We start from the raw sequence: 23,214 nt of genomic DNA, 5'->3' as shown, positions 1-23,214 counted from the left end.
TCTGAGGAAACAATGGTGAGCACAAAAGATCTTACAAGCAGCTTCCAGTATAGTGAGCAAGACTGAAATGAAATAAAAACTTACAATTGAAAAATAAGTGTCCAAAGTGGGAACTAGAGATCAGGTTGCTTTATACGTCTTTGCTCTGTCTTGTCATTTTTCAACAGACCTTTTTTAAGGCACAGTGACCAAAACAGGATACCCAAGGTCTTAATAACCACAAACAAATAAGCAACCAAAACAAAGGGACTAATTCTCAGCTTTTCATGTCATATCTTTTTAACACATCTACTTTAGTACAACATTGCCCTTTTTCACAGGAACAATAAATTCCTCTTCCATGCCCAATTCACATTTACTGACAACCATTTCTGGTATTTATGCACCTGTCTGAACTTCCTTACCTATATTTATACTAGAGAGTTTTTATCCCTAACAGTGCCTGAAATTGCCTGCACTGGTTTGGAGCTATTATGCACCTTAGAAAAGACCATGTTCTTTCAATCCATTCTTGTGGATGTACATCTATTATGGGTGGGACCTTTTGGTTAGGTTGTTTCAACTGAGATGTGACCCAGCCCATTCAAGGTAGGTCTTAATCCTTGACTGGAGTCCTTTATGAGAGGATAAAAAGCAGAGACATTTGGAGAGAGCTTAGAGAGAGAACTGCCCCAGAGATGCTAAGAGAGAACCCACAGATGCTCAGCGAGAAAGCCAGTGGAATTAGAAGCTGAAAGCAATGAAACCTGGGAGCTAAGGACCAGCAGACACTGGCCACGTGCCTTGCTATCTAACAGAGGAACCCCGGATGCCAGTAGCCTTTCTTCAGAGAAGGTATCTTCTTGTTGACACCTTAATTTGGACATTTTCACAGCCTTAGAATTGAAACTTGTAACTTAATAAATCCCCATTGTTAAAAGTTAATCCATTTCCGGTATATTGCATTCCAGCAGCTTTAGCAAGCCAAAACACTGCCTCTATTAAATATGAGCCCATAATAAATGTGCCATTTTTCTTATTTATCAGGATTGATTTGATTTTTTCCCTATCTCAGATTATTAGCAGCCTATGCCAATTTTACACTAAATTCAGATGAAAATACTGACTCATCCTCCCTCACCTCTCCTGCCCCACCAATTTCTATCCCTCCCTCCCCAGGGCACCTCAAAGGTCCACAAGGTGTCTTCACTGAAATTAGAACCATAGGAAGGCTTAGAATAAAAAAGATAAATTGTTTGGAAACAGCTCTTACCTCCTGCACATTGGCCAGTTCTAAGAGTTCTCCAAAGACATATACTCCAGGAGCCTCCAAAACTTGACTTATAAGAGCAGTGAGGGCTGAGCCACTGGTACCTTTGGCTAGTAAAATAAACTGTTCCAGAAGGTTACTTGAAGGTTTCTGTTCACCTGCCATTCTCTGGCCTTGAGATCTGTGCAAAAGAAAAGTGTCAGTCATTCTTTCTTCTTCTTTGCAAAGTCTATACTTATTTAATGCTGGGTCAGACACCACAATACCTTAATTTTATAGTGTTCATAAAAAGCAAACAGTTCCTGAGTCCAGATGCAGTGACCACTTTGTCAGATGGGTGGGGTTCAACCTGGAGTTACAGAGATCTTGTCCTCATAGTAAGGTTTGAAGCACACTTAATAAAAGTCTCTCATCCCCATCTGCCCCTCCTCTACAGGCAGCACCTTCTAAGTCCTCATACTTGACAGCACCCAAAGAAACAAGCAGGAGTTGTGGCTGTTTTATATCCATCTTCTTTATAGATTCAGATTAAGAAACTGAGGATACTGCCCATACATAGAGGCACCACATATAAGCAAAGTCAATCAATGACAGCTTCCAGGGTGTCATCAGAATCACAACTACAGTCAGAGAAAGATAAGAAAAAAACACAAAAAGCAAAGAAAGATGTTTCCTTCAATTAATCATTTAAGCACAAGGAAAAGGAAATAAAACATTTTGAAAGATAAGCAGCAACAAATTAAACTAAAAAAGGACATTCTATGTAACTCCATGAAAAAATTCCTCCTCCTGATTTGTGACACTTTACCAAACATGACTTCAGAACTTGTACAAAATCTCAGGAAAACAATAAAAAGATCTGGGGAAACGGTAGGGATGTTGTACTGTCATCCAAAAGACATTAGGTATAAGAGGGTCCCTTATTTGTGTAACCTAAGTACATATTGACTGTATATATACACACATTGCATACCTGCTCTACAGGAGTCCTGCATAAGACAAGATTACTTCTCTAAAAATAGTACATTTTGGGGTAGCAGGACAAAATAAACGAAAAGGAGTGTATTAGAATGAAGCAGAGAACAATTCAAAGAAGGGTAGTTTGGTACAATAGAAACTAAGTTTTCCTGAGAAGACAGACACAAAGAGTGGTAGCCCTTTCACAGTATTAGAGAAACAAATGTGTCGTCTCATTTAGGGTTACCTAAGAAGGCTGTGTCAAGGACAGAAAAGTGAAGTGCTGGGGAACAAAGGGCTCTGCGAGGGGAAAAAGGAGGGAGAAAGGGAAAGGAAAAGGGATTATGGTTAGGAAAGGAAAACGAAAATCTCCCTTCCAAGTGGACAAGTATGAGGAGACAGGGGCTCTCTCTACCAAAACAGAGATGGAAGACACTGAGAATGGAGAGGGGGAGAAGAAATGAACAGAAATGTCGGTCCCTCAAAAAGATTTTGGCCGTAGGGGCAAAGCCTGTGGATCGGAGAGGTAAGGAGGCGGTGACAGTCACGTTCTTATAGAGTGGGAGGGCCCGAGGAGGTGGCTAGGAACCCAGGAGAAATGAATTCCCGTCAGGGGAGAGCGCTGTTCTGGAAGAGCTGGAGAGGGGCGAAGGGGCAGCCGAAAAGGCTGGGAGAGCTGGAGCAGCCGCGTCGTGGGAACCGAGGCCGCAGGCCCGAGGGGACTTAAGAACCGACTGCGCGCTCCAGGAAGGGCGCGGAGTAAGGAGCCGCGGGGCGTGCTCCCTGGACGAGGGCGGGGCGGCAGCAGGGCGGCGTGGGCGCGGGCTTTACCAGAGGCGACCGCACAGCCCCCAGCTCGGCCGAGTCTGGCGTACTGCCCTCCACGCACGCAGCCCTCTCCCAGGCCCCTACCTGTCCGCGCCGCCACTCTGTCCTCCTCGTTGCTGGCTCGGCCTCCCAGCGCCTGCCCGTAGGTTGTCAAGCGTCCATGATGGGCCCGGCGTCCGGCGCTTTTCTGCCTCCGCCGACCCGTCGCCTGTGCAGCTCCCCCGGAAGCCTCCCGCCGCTGCACTCCAGTTCCGCCCACACAAGGTTCCCCCCGCAGCGTTGGTAGCCTCCGACCTCCTGTGGAGCCGGCGCTGGGGGAGGGGGCCCGGGCAGGGCTGCAGCCTGGGAGCTAGCGGGGCAGGGAGAAGGGTGGCGAGGGTCCCGAGAAGAGTGCGAACTCGGCGGGCCTGGGGCCCAAACTATCGCCATCATCCTCCTAAGCCCGAAGTTCACCCCCTTGGCTGAGCTTTACCATTCGGGAGCTCCCTATGGCGACTGCGACTACGACCGGGTAGGGAGATATATCAAAGCTAATAACGACCATTTCTTGAGCGTTTTTCCAGGTGCCAGGTGCTGTACATGTGTTATCTCATTGAATTCTCATAATAACTCTATGGATTGTAATGTTATTCCCATTTTTCGGGTGTTACTAAACCTAGAAGTCCAAAAGCTGGTTAGTGGCAAAATCTGAATTAGAACCCAGGCTGTCTGAAGCCAAAGACCATGTTCTTGATCTCTAGTCAGAAAATGTTTTAAAAGAAGCAAGAGATGGGTTGAGCCAACAATGGCTCTGTGGCCAAAATACCACACCCTGGGAAGGTAGCTAAGTAATGCCATATAGCCATCAACTGATTCCTTTACAGTATACACCACAGTGTTTCTGGTTTTGAAGATGGGGAAAAGAGCCCAGTTTTTGTGCATTAGATTGCAGAAATCAGACAATGCAGAAGAGGCCCTGAATAAATTCATCAATTTATTCAAAACACTCTTCACAAGGTTCTAGAATGTTATGACTGTAAGACTAGGTTTTTGTCCTCATAAAGCTCCAATATGTTAAGAGATATGATAACACTTTGAAAGCTCAAAAGAGAATAGTTTGGGGAAGAAGCAGGCATTTTCCAGCAAAAAGCGGAAGGAAAAGGAGTATTTCAAGCAAGGGGGCAGTGACCATAGCATAAAGGTGTGCACAGTGCAGCATGTGTTGATGCAGAAAAGAAACCTAGAGTGGTTGGAACCCAGCATTCAGGGGGTGAAATGAGGGTACAGAGGCTGAAGACAGATCATTAAAGGTCTTGGAATCTACATCACAGGCACTAAAACCAAGGTAGGGCAAAGTTTCTACTTTGAAGAGCTCACAGCCCCCTGTGACAGACAGGCTTATCTATGGCAGAGAGTTGCTACAGGTTCCCTAGAAGAGATAAGGCTCCCAAGTCTGCCCTGGGAAGAGTTGATTTCGGCCTCTGGAGGAGATATTCTTGAGCTGAATCTGAAAGAATGAGCAAGCAAATCACAAAGGGTTTAAGCCATGTGGAGTTGTTACTTTACTGAGGGCATAAGGGAACTATTTTAGCTGCTGAAGCTGGGGAAACGTATGGACAATTGCCATTTCCGAATTATAACACTAACTGCTTTGGAGAATGGATTGGATATGGAGAGAACTGGAGGTGGGGAAACCAGTGACTGATTGATACAGTCCATTTAAGAGGTCTTGAGCAAAGGGAGTGGCAGTTGGGGATGGAAAGAAGTGATATTGTTGGAGACATTTAGGCCAATAGAATCCATGACTTGGTGACTAGTTTATTGCAGGGAGAGGGAAGGAGGATATCTCCCAGGATTCCTGCCTGGACAGCCATTAGCTGGCTGACTTGAACGAGGTGTTAATTAATAGGACTACAGAGGAGAGGGGGGCAAATTGGGGGATGGAAGGAAGACCACAGAGTTCAGTTTGAGCCTACTGAGTTTGACCACAGCTAGAGCAGTTTTAGGAGGGCAGAATGAGGAAGGGGAGCAAGTGGAGTCAGTGAGCATGGATGATTCTTTCAACTAGCTTGGATGTGATGAACAAGACAGAGCAACAGCTAAAGGGAAGGTAGGGTAGAGGTGGGAAGGTGAGAGATAAAAACATTACATGCATAGAGTCAGGGCTTGACAGAACCACACCAAGGCTTTAATGGAATTTTCTCTGGGTGATGGGAATATAAGTAATTTTTTGTTTCTGACTTTTTCCACATTTTCTCCTAAGGTTTTATTTTTGATCAACAAGGTTTCCTTTAAAATTCAAATATCGTCCCAGAAGATTATCATCTGTTCACACTTGAGTGTAAATTATCCAAGTCAAGCACTTTCTACCTTCTCAGAAGACGGTCTACACAGGACAGCTGAAGGTGAGTGGGTGGGGAACTTGGGCCCGGCCTGATCTGTGAGTGGGAATTAATCCCTGAGCAAGACAGAGCTAGTCTACAGCCCAGCGAGCAAGAAGTCATCCTATCCTTACAGAGTTGTAAGGAAATGGAAAAACCATATTTACCAGAACTTCTCCCAGGGAGAGTGCTGGGATGGTTGAAATGAATCTTTTGATGGGCTCCTGGAGTGGAGGTGGGGAAGGGGTTAACCACCACCCCTCCCCAAGTGCCAGTAACCACCTGTTACTCAAACTGAACTCTGTGGTCTTCCTCCCATCCCCCAATTTGCCCCCCTCCTCCTCTGTAGTACTATTAATTAACGCCACCTCTAAGTCAGCCAGTAACCACCTTCTAAGGTAGGAGGAAGCATCTGTAAACTACAGGTTTTTGTTTTGGGTGAGTGGGATCTGTACAAGCTGCACTAGGTCCTTCTCCCACCCTGCTCAGTGCTTAGTTCCTCTACACCAATGATCTACAAATATTTAAGACTCTGCAGAGGACAGCTCCCATCAATCCTATCACTCTCAGTTCATAAATACTCTAGCAGTGCCTCCTCTTCCTCTGGAATAAGGTCGACAGTTAAAGCCCTTCATAGTGTGCCTTTCCCCCACCCTTTCAGCTGTCTCCCAGCACCACCTTCACAGCCCAAACTCCAGGCCTTCCCATACCCAACACACTTGCACTTTCCCTCTCTGACACCAGGACCTATGCTGAAGCCTGTTCTCTTCTTATTTGCAAAGCTCTTCTCTCTAATTTGCCTGCTAATATCCTACCAACCCTATAGGCGAAAAATATTTCCTAAACTGGATGCAAAATGCACTAACCATAACAGAAAACACTGACTTTTCACTCTACATTGAAATTCAGAATTTTCATTCATTAAAATATCCCAGTAAGGCAGTTTGATGTGCTGAGCCCTCGATCATGGGACTTGCCCTTATGAAGCTTGTTACTGCAAAGGAAAGGCTAAACTTGCATATAATTGTGCCTAAGAACCTCCCCGAGTACCTCTTTGTTGCTCAGATGTGGCCCTTTCTCTCTTTAACTGAACCATCTTGACAGGTGAACTCGCTGCCTTCCCCCCTACATGGGACCCACTCCCAGGGGTGTAAATCTCCCTGGCAATGCAGAATATGACTCCCGGGGGTGAATCTGGACCCGGCATCATGGGACTGAGAGTATCTTCTTGACCAAAAAGGGGATGCAAAATGAGACAAAATAGTTTCAGTGGCTGAGAGATTTCAAATGGAGTCGAGAGGTCACTCTGGTGGACATTCTTATGCACTATATAGATAACACCTCTTAGGTTTTAATGTATTGGAATAGCTAGAAGTAAATACCTGAAACTACCAAACTCCAACCCAGCAGTCTGGACTCCTGAAGACAATTATATAATAATGTAGATTACAAGGGGTGACAGTGTGATTGTGAAGACCTTGTGGCTCACAATACCTTTATCTAGTGTATGGATGAGTAGAAAAATGGGGATAAAAACTAAAGGACAAATGGGGTGGGATGGGGGGATGATTTGGGTGTTCTTTTTTCACTTTTATTTTTTATTCTTTTTCTGGTTCTTTCTGATGTAAGGAATTCAGAGATAGATTGTGGTGATGAACGCATAACTATGTGATCTTACTGTGGACAGTTGATTGTATACCATGGATGATTGTATGGTGTGTGAATGTATTTCAATAAAACTGAATTTAAAAAAAAAAAATACCCCAATAAGAGAGTGAAAAAAGAAGCCAGGGACTTGGAGACAATATTTGCAAAGCATATGTCAGACAAAGAACTCATATCCAGACTATATAAAGAACTACAAAATCAGTAAGACAAACAATCCAATAAAAAAGTAGGCATGAGACTTTAACAGGAACTTCACCAAAGAAGATGTTCAAATAACCAATAAGTGTATAGAAAGGCAATTAACATCTGAGAAATGCAAATAAAAACCATAATGAGCAACCATGTTAAGCCAGAATGACTAAAATTTTAAAAAGACCCCTTATTGACAATAGTAAGAGGCAACTAGAACTCTCTTACATTGCTGTTGAAGGCATAAATTGGTACAATCAGTTTAGAAAATGATTTGGCAATATCTACTAACATTGATCATATGCATACCCTACAGCCAAGGATTGCACTCCTAGAAATGAGTGCACATGTCCATAAAAAGACACATATAAGAATGTTCATTGCAGCTTTGTTAATAATAGCCCAAAACTGATAGTAACCCAAATGTCCTTCAACAGTAGAATACATAAATAAATTGTGGTGTGTATATGTATATATGTGTATATATATATGTATATATATACACGCACACACACGTATACATATACACACGCAATGGAATACTGCTCAACAATAACAACAAAAACAAGCTACCATTACACATAACGTGGATAAATCTTCACAAAAATATTGATGAACGAAAAAAGCCAGACACAGAAGAGTATATATTGTATGATCACATTTAAATGTAAGCCAAGAACAGACAAAACTAATCTATGGTGGTAGAAGTCAAAAGAATGGTTATCTGGGGATGGAGGATGCAATTCTGATTGAGAAGGGGCCCAAGGGGTACAGAAAATGTGCTATATCTTGACTTGAGTGGGGGAGACACAGGTGTATACAAATGTGAAAATGTGCATCCTTACTGTAGGTAGATTTACCTCAATAACTGAAAATTTAAAAGATAAACATTTTTTAAAGTAGAAAATAATTCTACCTAACCTTCAAATTGAAATGCTATCTCTGCCATAAACTTTTATCAACTGGAATAAATCTCTCCATCAGAACATCTGTAGCATTCTGATGTCATTCTTTTCTGCCATTTACCACACTCCATCTTGTATCTCAGTGGAGTCCCCTTATTTCCCTAACTAGATCATTAACTTCCTGGTGACAGTGACCAAGTCTTTCACCTTTAACCCACACATAGCAGCTGGCAAATAATGGAAGCTGAAAACATGTTTGCTAGATTACATGAAAAAAAAAATTGGGTGGGTGCCCAGATGGGTGATGGGGTGGGGGTGGGGGGTGGGGAAAAGGATGAGAAAGGAAGGCCTAGGATATAGAAGTCCTCCAAGGAAACCTTGGCTTGCACTGCAATTTAACCTAGTTTCTGAAATTGCATTAAATACCACTTGGAGTGACAAGTGACACCAACTTCCCCCTAGACTGAAGATAAACAATTATACTCTCACTTGCAGGAAATTCACCAAATAAATACTTACCTAACCTCTGGGTGTTTCAACCCTGGATGGGAAAACTGTTCACCAAGGACAATCGCAAAGCCATTCTGCTAAAAATATCACCACCCTAGTGTGGTGGAAAGAGTCCACACTGGGCTCAAGAGACTTCGGGCCGAATTCTAACTCTGCCCCAACTTGTGGTGACCTGTGGCCAGTTTCCTTGCCTCTCCAGACCTCAGGGTACTCATATTTAAAACAACAGGGGATGGATTAGCAGATTCTCTAAAGTCCCTTCACGTACATTCTGAGTTTACAATCGATATCTCTCCCAGTCCAGTGCAGGACATACCAGAAACCACCGCAAGCCACGTAAAAGGCACCCCAGATCTTCAAAATGATTTGAAGTCATTTTGTCATAGTATCTTTCATGATTTCATCATTGTTTTTGTTGTTTGCAGCCTTACCATGATTTGCAGGAGCTGTGAGTCCCATGTAAAGAGAAGTTAACTCTCCGGGTGCTGTCATCTTCATCAGAGGGTGAAGAGAGTCTTTCTGCCAGGTTTGACGGCTCGGGATTCAGAAACCAGGAAACGAGCGGGCGGGTTTACGAATTTGCGCACTGTGCGCGGCACACTGGAGTCTAAATTACAGAAGAGCGGAGTGCGGGGAATGCCGGGATTTGTAGTCCCTGGGCCTCTGTTGCGTGCTGAGATCTGCGATCCCAGGGCGCCCTCCTGGAATGCTGGGAAGTGTAGTCTAAACAGCTTCGCATAGTGCAACCCGTGATCATTTTAGAGCCCTATCGGCCCAGCGGCGGGAGGAGGTCCCTCTAGTCTTTGCAGATGTGAAGCCAGCCCTCCTCTGGGACAACCTCCAGGCAACACCGAAAGAAAAATTTGTCCTAAGGGACTTCCCGAGGAGGGCCCTTCCCATTGACGCTCTTCGTCCCCCTGCGAAGCCGCTGAGTGTTTTTATCGGCTGGTCAGAATGCCATTCGCCGAGGCGGGCTTTCCATTGGCTTTGGGGCGGGCGCTCCGAGGGTAGGGGAAGGAGAAGGGATCAGGAGCGGGAGCTGAGGGGAGAGAGAGGCCGGTCCGGGTCTGGCCGCTGCCGCTGCTCGCCCGAGGTCTCCAGGCCCGGCTGCGGCTCTGTCCTCGGTTCCTGGGCACCGTCTACGACGCTCCGCGGGGCCAGTTTGGGAGAGCCGCGGGCGGCGGGCGCCGCATCATGTCAGCCAAGGACGAGCGGGCCAGGGAGATCCTGAGGGGCTTCAAACTGTATCCGCCCGGGAGCGGGGCGGGGCCGGGAGGACTTGGGAGACGGCCGCTCCCGGAGGAGATGGGCCGGGGGCGGGGGCCACGCCAGGTGGACACGTGAGAAGAAGGGGAGCGGGACGGAAGAGGAGGGAACGGCGCCCCGGGACCCCGGCCGGTCCTGTCGCTGAAGGCGGGGAAAGGGGCGTCCTGAGGAAGGAAGGGGACGTTGACCGGAGCCCCGGGGGTGGAAGACGGAGGACCTCCGGGAATTGGGCTGGGCTGGGTGCCGGGCGTCCTAGACGGATGTCAGGGAGACCAGCGTGCTTCCCAGCTCGGACTGGGACCCAGAGGCTGGGATGGGGCTGTGGCCCTCGGGAAAGGGCCGAGGGGGGCGCGGCGGGCTGGCCTCGAAGCCCAGAAGCCTCGTTAGCGGGAAACTCACCGGGGCGCCGGTAGAGTGATTGCGGCGAGCGACCTTGTGTGGCACCAATGCCAATGCTTGTGCTGAACTCTCTCAGACACCCCCTACCCCCACCCCACCCCCGTCTTGTTTCCACAACTTCTCTTCCTCACTTGTGGCTTCTTCCAGGGCCGGAGTAGAGGAAGGTGGGGAAAGGGAAATCCGAGATCGACTTCATTTCAACTCTCTCTTGGCGTTTGGAGGCGTGGGATGGTCACTGCTTTTCCCCTCAGCTCTTCAGTTTTCTTTCCAGAAAAATGAGGACCACAGACTTGCGTGTGCTTTGCCTCGAGGTAGTGTGGTTTTGCACTGGGACGCCTAGCGATGGTATCTTTGCTTGCTCACGTTTGTGTGATAAACGCTTAGACCTGGTGGTGCTGTCCAGCAATTATTTGATGTCGTTGGGCAGGATATAGAAAAATCGTTGCCTCGGGCTTGTGGTGATGCCGCTTTGGCAAACCTTCTCTCCTTAATGCAGTAAGGAAGCTTTGTGTTTTAATGAGGTGTTCATCTGTAACCATAGGATGCATATGAAAAAAATGCAATCTTGAATATTCCAATTTTACATTTTCCTGCCGACCTTAATCTCTTCTTACATTTTGTCCATTCAATATGGAACATTCTTCAATTCCTCTCTCAGTGAAAATGCAGTCATCACCTTCGGGCTCCCTCCCTGGAAGTTTATAAAGCACTGTTCTCTGAGCCACTGCCTGTTGGGTTTTCACAGTGCCCATTTCATCCCTACACATTTAAATTGCGTTGTCATAATTAGAACACAAGTTGGTAGCAAGTTTTAGATGTACAAATGAAATTTTGCAAATGGAAGTGGACCTGCTATGCTTAAAAAATAAAAAAACTGAAAAGTGTATCACCTTTCATACTGCCATTCATGATAAACTTTCAGTATGTTTATGTAGTGAAGTTTAGTAACAGCCTTTTTTATAGCTCCATGGACCTTTCCATGTTTCTCTTCGACAATGGAGCCTATAAGTAGATAGCGATAACTGAAGGGTTAGAAAAGCTATGACATGGATTTTATTTTTCCCTTAAGTAATTTATATTGTTATTTAACTTGAGTGGTGTAGACAGTAAACTGGAGAGTAGAGAGATTTCCGAAGCAATGTTTTTGGCTGATTGAAATTAACTTATTGCTGAAAACAAAGTAGAGTCTTTTTAATTGCTTTTGAACAAAGCAGAAAGGGTAAGTTTGAGCTTCTTACCTTCACTTGGCTCTTGAACTGATTGAGAAGGAGGCTAAAGAACAAAGATGAAAAAGAGTAGAAAACAGAACCTGTGTTAGCTCACTAGAAGGGAAGGTTTATTAACCAATCCAGTGATGACACTAGTGCGTCAAGAAACAGCCTCACAGGGAAAGTTTGACGTGAGCTAACTAAATCCCAGAGCACAAGGGAAGCAGCCACATAAAGTTAGCACAGGAGCAATGGATTGCACATCCATCCTCTGGTAGCCTTTATGGCAATTGAAGATTAAGAGAGAAAAGGAAAGGAGTTTTAGGATTTGCTACTACCTTCAAAAAAAATTAAATTAAATTAATGTTTTAGTGAGAAACAACCAGACTATTGGCTGCTTTTTATTGTGTAAATTGTTTTTCTGATCTTTGTTTTGGAGTATCTGTTTCTATAAGAACAGATGCTATATGTTTCTATAAGGAAACCTCCATTTTATTTTCCCACCAACAGTATTGACAACTTCCCCTCCACCCCATTCACCATTATCAGTCTTTTTTATTTTTGCCAGTTTAGACAGCCAATGATACCTTGTTTTAATGTGTGTTTCACTAGAGCCCTAGAGCCCTGGAGAGCTACAGAGATAGTGGTCAAGAGCTATACTGAACTGGCCTCAAGCTATACTGCCTGCTTTGGAATCCTGGCCTTTCACTCCTAGTTATGTGTCCCTAAACAACTTCTTTAACCTCTGCCTCACTTCCCTTATCTGCAAAATGGGGATAATAATAGTACCTGTCTTATAAGGTTGTTATGAAGATTAAATGAGTTGCTGTCTAAAACATTTAGGAAAGTACCTAATACATAGTAAGCATTGTGTGTTAGATATTGTTATTATTATTATTATAGAAGTTGCGAATCTGTATTTGGCCATTTCTTTTTCTTGTGACTTGCTTGTTAATTTTGTTTTTGCCTGTTTTACTTTTGAATTATTTGTTTTACTACTCTGTAGGTGTTCTTTAAATATTTCAGTATGAATCCTTTGCCCGTTAGGTATGTTGCAAATATTTTTCTCAACGTATTCCTTGTCTATTTTGTGGTTGTTGAGCAGAATTTTTAAATTGTCATGTCAAATATCAGTATTTTTCATATGGTTTCTGCATTTTGTGTCATGTTTAAGAAGACTTCCCATATCCCAAAATTAAATATTCTCCTGTTTTCTTCTCTTTTTAATGTTTAGATCTTTAATCCACCTAGAATGTAGTGGTATGTGTGATATGTGGTAGAAATCTAATTTTTTTTGCTATTTGGATAGCCAGTTGTCCCAATACTATTTACTAACTAGTTTTGAAATCCCTGCTGTTTTGAAATATCATCTTTATCATATACTAACTTTCTATAAGACATGGGTTTATTTTTGGAATATTAGTTTCATTGATCCATTTGTCTTTTTCTGTGCTCATACATGTTGGTCTAATGATTATAGTTTCATAGCGAACTTTTGTGTAATTTATAGTAGATTCAATATGTCATGAACAGAGTGTGTGTGTTTAAAGTCATATTAATAAGGTTCTTATGAATGTTTATGCCCCCTTTATTCACACAGAACCTTGTCCACATGTCCGCAATTGAAACTCAGTAAGTGTGAATAACATACTCAGTAAATCAGCTATAGTTTTTCTCTCAGAGAATTCAGTATAAGCTTTTTTGTTTGCCGTAAGTTATTTCAAATAGCAAACATTTCTAAGATTTCTTTTTCCTATCACTTCCACCCCATCGCACTGCATTCCCTTCTATCTCATACACCTTAAAAGTTTTGTATTTCTTTCTCTGTTTATTAAGTCATAAAATTTCCTAATTCTAAATTAAAATTATAAACAAAATATTACTTGGAGAACAAATGTGATTATCCTAAAAGGATTTTGGCTTTGATTATTTTAAGTAGCTGATCTGGAGATTCTTGTTTATGAATCCCCTGTTCCCCATTTCATTTAATTAACAAATGTCTGTTGGGTGACTGTTATGTACAAGGCACTGAGCATTCAGAGTATACGAAATGAATTATTCATAGCCCCTTTTTTCTAACCATCTTTATGTCTGTTTAGAAGGGATATCTTCAAAAGCAGTACATTTTTTAAAATAGTATTTAATTTTTCTCTTAAAAACTCCAGCCACCCAGAAAAAAACATTGTTGATATTTTAATATGTCCTTCTAATATAACTAATATTTAATATATTTACTTTTATAAAAATTGAATCATAAATATTATTTTATAACTAGCTTTTTCACTTAGTAAATTTGCCATATTCATAAAATTCAAAGATAGTTACTTTCAGTTGCTTTCAGGTACGTAGATTTATTACATTCTTCTTATGCTAGTTTTCTAGTATAGTCTGTCACATGCCATTCTGCCTATTCAAATTACTTTTTACTCAACAGAAGTGTATCTTTATTAAATTAGTATCAAGAAACTGATAGACTGACATAAGAAAGAATTATGCTTTTACGATTTTAATCCATTTGCTTTAGTATAATGGAATTTGCCTCGGTATAAGTTGAAGTAGGGATCTCATTTTTTTATAATAGTTAGCTAATTGTCCTTGTTTGTTTATCTTTTTATATTCCAAATATTAATATCATATCCAGGATATAAATGACTGCCTACAACTCAGTAATATGAATATTTAACTCAAAAATGGACAAAGGATATCAACAGTTCACAGAAGAAAAATACAAATGGCCAATAAATAAATGAAGAGATGCTCAACCTTATTAAAACAAGTTATCTCTTTTTTCCCAAATAATTGACAAAAGTTTTTAAATTGATAATATTCCGTTTGGTAACTTTTGGGGAAAGGGGGCACTCTCATTTGCTCTTTGTGTGTATTTAGCCTTTATAGAGAGTAATTGCTATCTATGAAAAGTTTATATGTAACTACGGTAGAGCATAGTAGTTAAGAGCGTGGACTCGGGGTTCAGACTACCTTCCTCTGCCATTGGGACTCTAGGCTGAGCATTTTATCTCTTTGAGCCTCAGTTTCCATATCTGTAAAATAAGAAAAACTCAGAGAGTTGTTATGAGGATTGAATGAGACTGCATATAAAAGACTTATACAGTATCTGTCACTTGGTAAGTAATAAATGTTAATTGGTATTATTGTTAATTTTAATAATTATTAATATTAATACCTGTGTTAATATTACTGTACAGCCATTTATTTCTGAGCTGTAACCAACATCTTCTTGCTATTATTTTCTTTTCTTACTGAGAAATTATAATATTTCTGCCTTGCCTCTGAAGAAATGACTCAATTAATAAGCATTGATGTATACTCAGTACTTATCTTGTTGTCTAGTACTAATCATATTCCAGTTGATGGTGGATTAGCGAAAAAATAACCAGTTTTGCTCAGAAAGTTTCTGCATGCACTTTCATTTGTGTTCTTGCATTCTCCTCTCCCATACTTTGGTCCTGGATTCCCCATACACTGTTTTTCATAGCACCTTAATCTTTGACTTTACTTTTGATCAAAAATAGTTGGCTTTACATCTTCTCTTCACTTAAATTTGCTCAGTAAGTATAGTAGACTGATGAACTTTTCTTGAATATCAGTATGGCCTAATAGAATTGCATTGGCAATTGTTCAAAATGCCAAGTGTTAAAAATGCATTTGAGGTTTATGATTTCCTAAAATATAATTTTTGTTTATCTGGGAAAGCAACAAAACATACCACCTATACAGCCAATCACTGCTGTTTGGTCAAAGATTGTCTAGTCATGGATTTCATGTAGGTTGGGATTGATAGCTCCTTTTCCAGGAACCTCATGTGTGGACTCAAAGAGGTTGTTGTTAACCTGAATGCGTTAAATGAATATAATGTCTACTGATTAAATTACTTAGGATTTTTAAATGGGCAGTCCTACTTTCATATTGCGGGGCGGGGGGACATATAGAGTAGAACTTAGATATTTACAATCTTCTTCAGACCTTCTAAGTTTCCTTCCAGGATTGTATAATATACTTTATGGAGAAACAGTAATTTCTAGAGAAATGGGGCATAACACAATAAGACTCTCATGGAAAATCCAGATTGTATCATGATATTTGATAAAGGGCTGGCAGTAATGCTGAGGCATGACAGCTCTAAGTTCTTATTAGTCTTCTCACTTTTGCCTTGTAGGCTTCACTTGTCAGCACTCTGCATCCACAAATCCCCATGGTGTAGGAGGACTTGACTTCTGAATGTAGGAATCCTGTTTGTCCCTATTCCTGAGCTTTAGCATCATCTGAAGGAATTTTAAATGTCATCTTTTCCAATAGTCCAGCTGTTTTAACAAGTATTTGAACGCTTAAAACTCAAAACTGTGAAGAATTTAAGAGCAGCATTCTTTTTGGCTTTTGATCTGCTGGTAATTTTGAAGCTGGAAAGAAAATCAAATATATTTTCTTACAGTCCAATATTTATAAGGGTCTCAGTGGATTAGAGTAAAAGAAGTACATTGTTTATGACAAAGTGGGTGATAGTCCCTCTGTAAGTGCACACATGGGGGAACTTGATTATGATGAAGAAGGGCACTAGCAAACTAGAGCTGGTACAGGGGAAGGGCACTTGACACATGCCATACGTACAGTAATTGGAGGACTAAGAGAGTTTAAACTAAAGATGGAAAGAGTTGGGCAAGGGACATGAGTGTTCTCTTCCAAAATTTAAAAAACTGTTCTAAAGAGAAAGAATTAAATGCGTTCTTCATGGCTATCAGAGGAAGTAAAAGGCTCAGGGATTAACGTCATAGGGGACAGGGTTTAGCCCTGTTTCTAACATTTAGAGTTTCTAGAAACTATTTAAGCAGCCAATGAATGCCTGTCTATAAGGAGTGTTACAGAAGGAAATTATCAATGCATCAGATAAGGTATTCCTTCCTGTAGATGATCTTCAAAAGGACACCTTTTCCAACACTGCAATTCTTTGATTTAGTCAAGAAGGACCATTTTCAGCTATTATTTCTATTAATTTTTATTCTTCACCTATAAAAGGCAAAGCATTTTTTGTAACATCATGTAATGAAAGTATATGTCAAAAGTTTCCCTTTTGTTTTTCAGACAACTCTTTTCTTAGACACTCAATATTAATGAAGTGTTTTGGTTAGTGTATTGTGGATACACTGATTTAGAGGCAAGGAGGATAATTATTGCTTCTGAATTTAGATAAAATCTAGAGAACTAAACATAGCTTAATGTGAATAGCACTATACATTTAGCCATAAGAAGAAAGGGGATGGCCTAATAATACCTAACATTCCTATGGTATTTCTCAGTTTTTCAAAGCACTTTAATATATTATTGCGTTATCATAACAACTCTATACATTATTATTCCCATTTTATAGATGAGAGAACTAAGGATTGATGAGATTGTCAGTCAATAAAAGCAGAGCCTTAATTTAAACCCTGATTTGTCTTTCTACAAAGTCTGTATTCTCTACAGTATACCCTGATGTTTCTCTAGAGAATTTATTTTTGTTGCTGTATTATTGATTTTTTAGTTAGAAGTTAGTCATATTTATTTTTCATATGAAAATTATTCTTTTCCATTGTGGTCATATCCCATACTCTGTTTTTTCTTGATACAGAGGACAGAGGTTAGTCCTGTATAAGAAAGAATTCTCTAACAATTAAAGTTAACTGAAAAAAAGACATTTTCCAGAAAGTATTTAAGCAACAGATTATGTGTTCTGTTTTCATATTTTTCCATCTGTGGTCAAGAGAAGGCCATTCATAAATGTCTAATTAGTAACTGTGGTCATGATCAAGCATAGGAGGTTGTAAGCCAGGCCTGATAAACACAAGATTGTGTCCATATAGTTTTTTTCCAATAAAGTTACTTACAAAATTTATCCCTCAAGGAAGTGGTCTTCAGGTGAGCAATTCAGATCTTCTCATTAGTGGGAAAGGGAGAGAGAATGTCTGCTGTGATGTCTTTGGATCTTAGCACAGATAGGTGAACATTCCCTGGATTTGTCAGAATAGGAAGGTTACCTTGTGATCAGTTTGATTAATTTATACTTCATTCTGGAAACTTCTTAAATTTCTGTGAAAAGTATCAAGTATTTTGTGGGTACATTTTGGAACCAGCTCTAGGGTTCCTGATAAAGAGTGATATTGTGCATTTAAGGTTAATTTTAAAGGTTTCCTTTAAGTATTTAGGATTAAGGTAACAGACTATTTCCTTCTCTGTGATTCTCTGCTAAAAATGTGAGTGGGCAAATTGTAGGATAGTCATAACTATACTGTGTGTGGTACTGCTTCTAGGGTGATAGTTCTATTTGGAAAGTATGGTTCTTAGATAGGTCACTGCTAAGTGAAAGATTTTTTTAGAAAGACTAAATCTGAAAATCCAGCCTGAGCACTTTCAAGGAATGAAAAGTGAGAAATGTAACCAGAAGCGTTGATTGTTTTTAATCCATCTTCTGTATGGAGAGCAAAGGCAGAGGAGCCACAGCAGCTGGGTTCTGGTTCTATTGCTGCCACTTACTGGACATTCAGACATTTGTTAGCAGAGTCTGTAAGTGCCAGGTACTCTGCTAAGCCCAAGAGATACAAAGTATTAAGCCAGTTTCCATGTCCACAGAGCTTCTGTTGTACAAGGGAGAAAGAAAGAGACAATGACAACCAGAGTGCAATGTGTTAAGTTCCTAGTAATATAAAATGCTATGGAATCTCGGAGAAAGAAAGACTATTCCTGGGGGCGTTGTGGAAGACTACAGAATCGTCATTTGAATAGGAGCTTGAAAGATGAGTAGGTGGCGAGTGATTTAATCTGCAAGATACTGTGAAGAAACAGAGAGGAAGGAAAGTGATGTCATGAAAAATGAGGGTGGAAAATATTTTCAAGGAAGAGTCAGGGTCAAGAATGAGGAAAAGTGAAGATCAAAAGTAAGACCTTAGAATTGCCAGAAATTTCATTCATCTAACAAATATTTGAAACCAGTGAGAGTCCCATGATACCTTATAGGTTGTTGGTGATCTTTATGACAATAGATTTTGAAAGTAATCGAGTTGAGGAACCAAACTATGCAACCAAACTTAGCAACTATGATCTGCTGAGATTAGAAAAATCAGCAAAATTAGATTACCCTTTCAAGAAATCTGGTGACCCAGGAAAGCTGAGAGTACGGGAGTAGCTTGAGTGGGTAGAGGGAAGATTTTATTAAAGAGTGGTGTTTTTGTTTCCCACCTGCTAAAACAAATACCATACAATGGGTTGGCTTAACAACAGGAATTTATTAGCTCACAGTTTCAGAGGCTACAAGGCTTGTTTCCCCCTGGGGCTTGTATCTTCTGGCTGGCCAAAAGAAATCATTGGGGTTCCTTGGCTTTTCCGTCACATGGTGTACATGGAATGTCTTCCTGCTTCTGGCTGCTCCCTGTGGCTTCTTTCTCCATCTGATTTTCACTTGGTTTACAAAGGATTCCAGTAATCCGGATTAAAGCCTAACCAGATTCAGTTGGGTCACACTTTAACTGAAGTAACACCTTGAAGAGATCTTATTTATATTGGGTCCACACCCACAAGAACGCGAACCAAGACTTAGAACATGTCCAAGTGGGTACAAAATTCAGTTCACCACAAATGGTAATTACTTATTTAAGCTATCCAACTTTGTGCAAGTCGTTGAACATCTGTAAAACAAGGATAAAGCTTGCTCTATCTGTTTTACTGAAATGTTACAAAATTGGGATGAAGCAACACGTGCCAGCTCACTTTAAAAACCATAGCTCTTCAAACGCATTTTGCTTGCCATTACATTACTACAACTATTTACTTATCTTTGCTTTAAAGTTCAGGTTACTTTCTATTTTGCAAATTTCTAGGCTTCATATTTCTGAGTGTTGGAAAAGCCAGAATCTTAATGATTCATTTTTACTCCTGCTTAGACATCAGAAGCCTCTTTTCACAATTATGGGAAGTAATCATGGCTGTTTTAATGACAACAAAAGAAGCCCCCAAGATGAAACATATGTCCCATTTGAAAACAAAAATCACCTTTGGATATGCTTTCATTTTTAGAAAGGGTTATAATTAGAGGAAGTTGATTTCCCTCTCAATACTGTAGCATTTTTTTAAAACTAGGTAAAAATCAGGAATCTCAGATTGTAGGTTTTGATAGGATTCAAGGCAATATCCCTATGATTCCAAATAACAGAAGGAACAGTGATTTAATCCTTTTGGGAACATACCTGTGGGAAAGGCCTTGTATTATCTCTTCTTCATTCAGGTGGTTATGTGACGCAAATAAAAGTGAGTCTCTAAGACTCTCTTTGATTATGTCTATTCCAACTTGTTTCTGACCAGTTTCAGGTATATTAACTGCATATGTAGGTAGAATAATGGACCTACTAGAAACAGAAAGGTTTGCTTCATTGTTTTGACTTTGCCAGTAAGGAGTCTGTATTATGTTTCTAATGGTTATCTTTTTCTCATTCCTAAATTACTTGCCTCCACTGTTTCTCAGGCCAGTTTGAATTTTGATTGTATGCTTTCCAAGCACAGTCCCTTTGCCAGGGCCAGAGTATTATTTCACAGGGATATCACCACTGAGTACAGTCCTGCATATTTTGTTTCAAGGATACTGAAATCTTGTGTCTCAGAGATCCATTTATATTTTCTCACCTTGTCCCCCATAAATAGGAAAGAAACACAAGGCAATTCAATGGGAAATTATTGTGTGGAAGAAGATGTTTAAACATTCATGAATTTGACAAACTCAAGGATTGATTCTTAAGAATGTCCTGAAAGACAGGATCCTTTGTATTACCAGTGCTAGGGTGGAAGAAGCTTAGAAGGAGGTATTTAAGAATTAATGAATGTGGGAGTGAGAGGGGAAATGAGTTCAGGAGACATGAGCAAGGAGAAGAGAGCCTGAGAGGGGAGAGATCATAGAGGCAGAGTGTTAAAAGACAAAAACAAAAGAAAGCCACAACCAAAACCTAGGAGAGCAAAGCAAAGAAACGCATTCCTATGGTGACAGTGCTCAGGGTAGCACTAGGTAGAAACTCCCTTTGTTTCCTGTTAGCCATTGCTGATGCTTCCACTCCAAAGGAAAAAGATGGCGAGGTTTTTCTTTATGCCTGTGACCTTGGTATTGACGCTTTGCCTCACAGTGCTCTAGTGTGCCGTGGTAGACATTAGCATATATCATTAGCTGCTTAGTCAGCCATTTTGCCTGAAAAATCCACTTAACCTGAAATTTCTCATACTGTAAGTAATGAGCCGCCTGCCCGTATATAATTTACAGGTACTCTGCCAAGTCACTGAATTCAGCTTAGTACAGAATGGGCTTTTCTAATTTGTTTTACCTGTAATTTAGCTGACTGACTTAGCTCTGCTCCTTAGGGAGAGTGTTTTTTGTCTTTTTGTTTGTTTTTTTGTTTTTTGTTTTTGTTTTTGGGTTTCTCTGTTGTTGTTTTTTTTTTTTGCTTTTTTGTTTCTTGCTGAGCTTTAGTTCCTGGTTGCCCTTTCCACAGACTGCTCAAGCCTGAATGAGCAGCTCTCTTGGTTTGACTCCCAGCCACTCTTCAGTAAACCTTGCTTTCTTGTTGCTCAGGCCAAGACTGTTTTAATCAACCCTCTCTGATATCCATTGTGGTTCGACACATATTTGAGTGCCAATATGTGTGGAGCACTGAGAATGTAAAAATAAAGAATAGAGTGCTAGTGAAATTTGACTTGCAAACTTATAGTGCATTCTGATAAGTACTGTAGAGCAGGTATAGAGTGTCCAGGTACACCAAGGAGGGGAGAGATCAAATATCTTTGTCTGGGGGTGTATCAGGGACCACAGTCAGAGAGGAGAGTACCGAAGTGTGGGATGCACTTGCTAGGCCAAGAGGTGCAGCAAAAGCACTGCGCACAGGAAGGCATTGCCTTTGGGAACTGCAGCAACTAAGTGTGGCTGAGGTGTAGCATGCACCTAGGTGCAGGGGTAAGAGATGAAGCTGGAACAAATGGCCCTCTGGAGAAAGGAATAGGTGGTAGAGACTGGGCTCAGCCTCTTCTTCCCTCCAATAAGTCTTGATTTGCCACCTTGATTTCTTTGCTCCAGACTTCTAGCAGTTTCTTAAACCTGCTGCTCTCCTGGTTGCCTGTTGATTTCCTGTTCTTTATCAAATTGTCCTTTCTACTTGGCACTGCTATTCTATTTCATCTACTCTATTGTCCTTTTAACCTGTCAGTAACTCATTACCCTTAAAAAAAAATTAGTATTCCCCAGACCATTTACAAGGCTAAAATTTATATGTTCCTCAGAAATGTGTACGTCTGAGGATAGGAGGATTTTTTTATTGGACACTCTGAAAGGACTAGACTGAGACCTTGTCAAGAGCAAATGTCTTGTCTTATTCTTTCTATCCCTTAGAACAGTACTTCTTAAACTATCACTGTTGAGAACAGTTTTTTCTTTCTATTCCTTCACAGACTGATGTTTTTATAAAATAAAAATGCATTACTGGAAAAATGAAATTAAAATGACATACAAAATTAAAGTAAAAAAAGTTATTTGTATCATCAAATTATTCCGCTAAATTGCTATAAAGTTTTTAAACATTTATCTTGTCACACACTAGTAACAAATGGATTCACAGACCTGTATGAGTCCATGGTCCACATTTTTTTTTTAAATAGCTAAATAAATCTTTAATATTTCTAATTGGAAATGTACAGAAATTGCACAGCCACACAGTCTTAGAACACCAACAACTTTCTCTGTACATTATTACATAGTTAAAAGTCACAGCTGGAGGGAGGTGGTCCAGCCAAAACTCCATTTACATTTTTTTCCTTTTTGCATACTTACAAAAGGGGGAAGATGGGACGCAATGCGGCAGCTGGGGTCAGCTGTGGAGCTGGGTATGTAGAAAAGAGAGGGGCTGCTTCCCTGTACGTCTGACTGCAGCAGACGAATGGGGTGGGGGGCAGAGGTGGGCATGGGGCAGAGGCCCTGGACACTCTGGCCTTCCTTCCCCACCCCGTTTTCTAGGCAGTTGGAGAAAGAGTCTTCACTTATAGGAAGTTTGGCAGTTTGCTTCACTCTGAACATAAAAATTAAGCAAAAAGTCAGGCTTCTCTGTGTTGGCAGGGGAGGGAAGGGACCTTCTCCAGCAGAGTCAGGGATTGAGGGACTGGACTTCCCTGCACAGGGACTGACTGCCCTGTGCTCCACTCCCCTTCCTTTGGGGACCTCTGGCAGTGCCTGCCCTGGCTGCAGGCAGGGTGACACCTGGGGTCTTGGGGTCCCTGCAGCCTCAGGAGGAAGCCCCTGTTCACCAGCCTGGCCTGAGTGCATGTGCCATGAACCACATTTTGAGTAGCACAGCTCTAGAATCCCCAATACAATTAGTGTCTTATATACAGTAGTAACTCAGTGCGTATTAGGAGAATAAATATATCAATGAGATAGTATGGTTATAGTAGTAGGCAAGGGAAAAAGGACAGCAGCAATTCTTTTTAGAGAGTTGGAGGGAAATGGAAGTGATTAAGTGGGAAAGTAAAGAGGACTACTATGATGTTACCGTCCTGCATGTAAAACAAACCCTTCCTCATCACTCTTTCTGATTATTCCTTTGGCTCTCTAGCAAGGCAGACATATAACAGTAAATACCCTGTATGAATTTCTGAGAAAA

At 41.1% G+C, this 23,214-nt stretch overlaps 2 protein-coding genes across 5 annotated transcripts in view; one reads left to right on the top strand and one right to left on the bottom strand.

Moving 5' to 3' along the window:
* Positions 1-9,292, bottom strand: part of COPS7B (COP9 signalosome subunit 7B) — a 29,405-nt gene extending 20,113 nt beyond the window's left edge. The window contains exons 1-3 of one of the 3 annotated variants that reach the window (XM_037849199.1): positions 9,098-9,292; positions 3,119-3,383; positions 1,253-1,430 (exon numbers count right to left, since the gene is read on the bottom strand). In XM_037849199.1, coding sequence (XP_037705127.1) covers positions 1,253-1,430; positions 3,119-3,383; positions 9,098-9,164 — 510 coding nt within the window. In that variant the 5' untranslated portion in view covers positions 9,165-9,292. Of the gene's footprint in view, positions 1-1,252; positions 1,431-1,515; positions 1,870-3,118; positions 3,384-9,097 lie in introns of those variants that run through there. The other 2 variants (XM_037849201.1, XM_037849200.1) reach the window with 2 other exon arrangements.
* Positions 3,317-23,214, top strand: part of PDE6D (phosphodiesterase 6D) — a 55,836-nt gene continuing 35,938 nt past the window's right edge. The window contains exons 1-3 of one of the 2 annotated variants that reach the window (XM_037849202.1): positions 3,317-3,545; positions 5,277-5,418; positions 9,092-9,910. In XM_037849202.1, coding sequence (XP_037705130.1) covers positions 9,861-9,910 — 50 coding nt within the window. In that variant the 5' untranslated portion in view covers positions 3,317-3,545; positions 5,277-5,418; positions 9,092-9,860. Of the gene's footprint in view, positions 3,546-5,276; positions 5,419-9,091; positions 9,911-10,521; positions 10,677-23,214 lie in introns of those variants that run through there. The other variant, XM_037849204.1, reaches the window with a different exon arrangement.

This window comes from Choloepus didactylus, chromosome 9 (genome assembly GCF_015220235.1).
Source record: "Choloepus didactylus isolate mChoDid1 chromosome 9, mChoDid1.pri, whole genome shotgun sequence".
Lineage (NCBI taxonomy): Eukaryota > Metazoa > Chordata > Mammalia > Pilosa > Megalonychidae > Choloepus > Choloepus didactylus.
This window is presented reverse-complemented; position numbering and strand designations above follow the sequence as displayed.